Source organism: Borostomias antarcticus (assembly GCF_949987555.1).
Source record: "Borostomias antarcticus genome assembly, chromosome: 18".
Classification (NCBI taxonomy): Eukaryota; Metazoa; Chordata; class Actinopteri; order Stomiiformes; family Stomiidae; genus Borostomias; species Borostomias antarcticus.
The window spans coordinates 5,383,338-5,388,337 of NC_140251.1; the positions used below are offsets into that span (position 1 = coordinate 5,383,338).

General features: G+C 51.4%; 1 protein-coding gene across 1 annotated transcript in view; it reads left to right on the forward strand.

The window, feature by feature from the left end:
• Positions 1-5,000, forward strand: part of reln (reelin) — a 169,282-nt gene that overhangs the window by 113,949 nt on the left and 50,333 nt on the right. The window contains exons 10-11 of the mRNA XM_084452891.1: positions 3,705-3,945; positions 4,036-4,181. Of these exons, the coding sequence (XP_084309017.1) occupies positions 3,705-3,945; positions 4,036-4,181 (387 nt within the window). The remainder of the gene's footprint in view (positions 1-3,704; positions 3,946-4,035; positions 4,182-5,000) is intronic.

Genomic DNA, 5,000 nt, shown 5'->3' on the forward strand with positions numbered 1-5,000 from the left:
CACTATAATAATAGTAATCATACTGTAACATCCAAGGGAAAATCAGGCAACTAATAAAATTCTGATTGAAGACGTAACGAGTATTGTCCCATTTCTTAGGTAAAGATTTCAACCCCTATCCCTTGCGGCTCCGTTCTGAAGGGCCACTACCCAGTCGAGGGCACTCCAAAACTAGGGGCTAGGGCTGAGGGGGAGTATTGGGTTTGGGCCTTTGTCTCTCACACACACACACACACACACACACACACACACACACACACACACACACACACACACACACTCACTCACTCTCTCACACACACCACTCCATCTGTCAAACACCCTCATCTCTCTCTGTACCCTCATTCACACCTCCTCCTCCACATTTGTCATTCCTGTTTCTCTGACTAATCTCCTCTGTTCTGTCTCTACCTCTTTACACACAAACATACACACACACTTGCACGCGCACACACGCGCACACGCCTCCCTCAGATATAGTCTAGGGAGGGAGGGAGGTATGCAACAGAGCCTGTATGCTAACGCAGCCGGTAGATAGAATACCAGTGTGGTGCACAAACACTGCCAGACCGACAACCAACACTGTTCCTTTTAAAAGAAAAGCATTTATTTTACGGTGCTCAGGTGAAAATTATATAGATAACATTCATGAATATCATAAACAACAATAAACAAGACAGGGGAAAATAAAGAAATACATAACTAGATACATCGGAGAAACCATGGAGAAGGACTTTCGGTCGGCACCAAAGTGTTTCTGGAAGACCATCAGACACCTCAGGAAGGGAAAGCGGGGGACCATCCAAGCTGTATACAGCAAGGTAGGGACACTGCTGACCTCAACTGAGGAGGTTGTTGAGCGTTGGAAGGAGCACTTTGAGGAACTCCTGAACCCGACTAATCCACCCTCTACGATCGAGGCAGAGCCGGAAGATGATGGGGGGTCGTCATCAATTTCCCTGGAGGAGGTCACTGAGGTAGTCAAACAACTCCACAGTGGCAGAGCCCCAGGGGCTGATGAGATCCGTCCAGAAATGCTGAAGGTGCTGGGTGTTGAGGGGCTGTCTTGGGTGACACGCCTCTTTAACATTGCGTGGAAGTCCGGGTCAGTGCCAAAGGAGTGGCAGACTGGGGTGGTGGTCCCAATATTTAAAAATGGAGACCAGAGGGTGTGTGCCAATTATAGAGGCATCACATTACTCAGCCTCCCAGAGAAAGTGTACTCCAAGGTGCTGGAAAGGAGGGTCCGGCCGATAGTCGAACCTCAGATCGAAGAGGAACAATGCGGTTTTCGTCCTGGTCGTGGAACCACCGACCAGCTCTTCACTCTCGCAAGGATCTTGGAGGGGGCTTGGGAGTTTGCCCAACCTGTCTACATGTGTTTTGTGGACTTGGAGAAGGCTTACGACCGGGTCCCTTAAGAGGTCTTGTGGAGGGTTATATGGGAGAATGGGGTGAGGGGATCCCTACTTAGGGCCATCCAATCCCTGTACACCCAGAGCGAGAGCTGTGTCCGTGTCCTCGGCAGTTAGTCGTCTTCCTTTCCGGTGGGGGTTGGCCTCCGTCAGGGCTGCGCTTTGTCACCAATCCTGTTTGTGATTTTCATGGACAGGATATCGAGGTGTAGCCGCGTGGAGTTGGGGCTGCAGTTCGGTGAGCTGGGGATCACGTCACTGCTATTTGCAGATGATGTGGTCCTGATGGCATCATCTGCCTGGGACCTCCAGCACTCTCTGGATAGGTTCGCAACTGAGTGTGAAGCGGCTGGGATGAGAATCAGCACTTCTAAGTCTGAGGCCATGGTTCTCAGCAGGAAACCGGTGGTCTGTCTGCTCCGAGTAGGAAATGAGTCCTTACCCCAAGTGAAGGAGTTCAAGTATCTGGGGGTCTTGTTCACGAGTGAGGGAACCATGGAGTGGGAGCTTGGCCGGAGAATCGGAGCAGCTGGTGCGGTTCTGCAGTCGCTTTACCGCACTGTTGTGACGAAAAGAGAGCTGAGCCAAAAGGCAAAGCTCTCGATCTACCGGTCTATCTTCGTACCTACCCTCACCTATGGTCATGAAGGATGGGTCATGACCGAAAGAACGAGATCACGGATACAAGCGGCCGAAATGAGTTTTCTCCGGAGGGTGGCTGGGGTCTCCCTGAGAGATCGGGTGAGAAGTTCAGTCATCCGGGAGAGACTCGGAGTAGAGCCGCTGCTCCTTTGCGTCGAAAGGAGACAGTTGAGGTGGTTCGGGATGCCTCCTGGGCGCCTCTCTAGGGAGGTGTTCAAGGCGTGTCCAGCTGGGAGGAGGCTGCGGGGTAGACCCAGGACTAGGTGGCGGGATTACATCTCCGCACTGGCCTGGGAGCGGCTAAAGATTCCCCAGGCAGAGCTGGTTGATGCTGCCAGGGAAAGGGTTGTCTGGGGCCCCCTGCTGCCCCCGCGACCCGACCCCGGATAAGCGGATGAAGATGGATGGATGGATAACTAGATAGAAAACAACAATACAAAAGAAAAACTACCTGGGACAGGACCAACAGAGGGTGGGAGAAGGGCTATGAGCGGTGGCACTGCACCAAACCATTGAACGATGTAAACAATGTTATCTTACAGACAGCGGTACCCAGGACCCAAACACGCAGCTGTAGGCCAAAACCACAACTAAGGCAAAAGAGTGTAGCCACAGACTAGCAGAATGAACAAACATAAATTACACAGACAGCACCATAAGCAAACTACCCCCCCCCCCCCCCCCCCCCTTAGATCATGAACACCCGGGAAAGGAGACAGACGGAACAGGGCAGGAAGAGCACAATACACACACGGACGTAACACACACACACACACACACAAACACATACACACATACACACATCTCTCTCTCTCTCTCTCTCTCTCTCTCTCTCTCACGCACACACACACACACACGCACACACACAAACGAAGAGACATACAGACACACACAGTCGCAGAAAAACACACAGAAACACAGACACACGCACACACACACACAGAAACACACACACATTCCACCTTAACATGACGCTGCTACATCACACCATTGCAAACAAACAGGCTGAAAGTGAATCAATGCCTGTGTTTCCTGAATTATTAAACACCCACCAAAACTGATTTAACATCCACACACACCCCTCTCTCTCTCTCTCTCTCTCTCTCTCTCTCTCTCTCTCTCTCTCTCTCTCTCTCTCCTACTGAGACCTAAGTTGATGATAGTGTTTTGTCATTACAACAGTGTAACGTCATGTTGTGTGGTTGTGTAGTGCAGGAGGATACCCTGACTGGGCTGTTTTATCATCTGCTCATTGACACACATTCACTTTACAGACCACAGACGCTGCTCCTCTGTCATTAGTTGTCTTCTCACAAACTTTTCTCTCACACACACACACACACACGCACGCACACACACACACACACTCTCTCACAGACACACACAGACACACACACAAACATGTACTCCCTCTCACACACACACACACACACACACACACACAAACACACACACACACACTCTCTCACACACACAGATACACACACAAACACGTACTCTCTCTCTATCTCTCTCTCTCTCTCTCTCTCTCTCTCTCTCTCTCTCTCTCACATACACACACACACACGCAAACACACACACACACACATCCATGTTCTGACCATGTGTCACCCCCCCCCCCCTCACCCCCACCACCCCCACCTGCAGGGCCCCTACCAACAGCAGCACCGTGGTCCACCTGCTACCCCTGCCCACCTCCTCCCAGGGGCCGGGCGTGCGTCTGCGCTGGTCCCAGGAGGCCACCCGGGGCCCCGAGGGCTACGAGTCCTGCTGGGGTCTGGACAACGTCCTGCTGGTCAACGCCGCCCACAGGCCCACCCTCCTGGAGGACAACCTGGACCCGCCCGACACCGCCAACTGGCTCTTCTTCCCCGGTGCCACCGTCAAGGTTTGGTTCTTATAGAGATCTCGTTATTGGCCGGTGTCCCAGGATGACACATACTGTACTAGTAGTTGACCTCTCATTCTCATTGGCCAGCATGCCTGTCAGTCGGAGGGCAATGCCCTGTATTTCCACGGTGGCGAGGGCGTCGGCCACACCTTTGCCGCCACCCGGGATATCGACCTGCACCGCGAGGAGGGGCGGAGCTACTGGGAGGAAGACTTTGAGGGCGCCCCCTCTAAGTGAGTTAAAAATAATAATAATAATAATACTAATATGAATAATATGCTGCTATACTGACCATTCGTGACCATGTACAGTATTCAACCTCTATACAAATGCAAAAGTGAGCACACGTTTCCATAGTAACCACAAGAGAGAGAGAGAGAGAGAGAGAGGGAGAGACAGGGAGAGAAAGAGAGAGAGAGGGAGAGAGAGAGAGGGAGAGAGAGAGAAAGAGACAGAGGGAGAGAGAGAGAGAGAGACAGAGGGAGAGAGAGAGAGAGAGAGAAAGAGAGAGCAGGGGTAGGAGGACGGTACGGGATCAGCTGCTAATAGTCAAGCCAACCTGCGTAGTGTAGTGTTAGGTTTAACCTTTATTTAACCAGCAAAGACATTAAGAACAAATTCTTATTTACAGTGGTGGGCGGCCTGGAAAGAGGCAGAGCCTTTTGAGAGAAGGGGGGACGGGCTGAAAAGACATGTCAAAAGTTCATTTAAAACCAACACAGTTAACAGACAGCACCACAGATCCAACCATTCAACACAGTTAACAGACAGCACCACAGATCCAACCATTTCCCACACACTGTTTATTTACAGTCACATTATCAAGCGGTACAGTACAAGACAACAGTCAGGTGGTACAGTAGCTGTCCCTTGTCATGTGTCATGTGTCAAGCGGTGTGTCACGTTGAGTCTGGCTGAAATGCACGGCATGCTGGGTACTGGCACAGGTGAGTGCCACGGCTCTGACCGCTAGAGAGACATCACCCCATCTGTTCAGGCCAGGACATGTCACACACACATACACACATACACACACACATACACACACAACA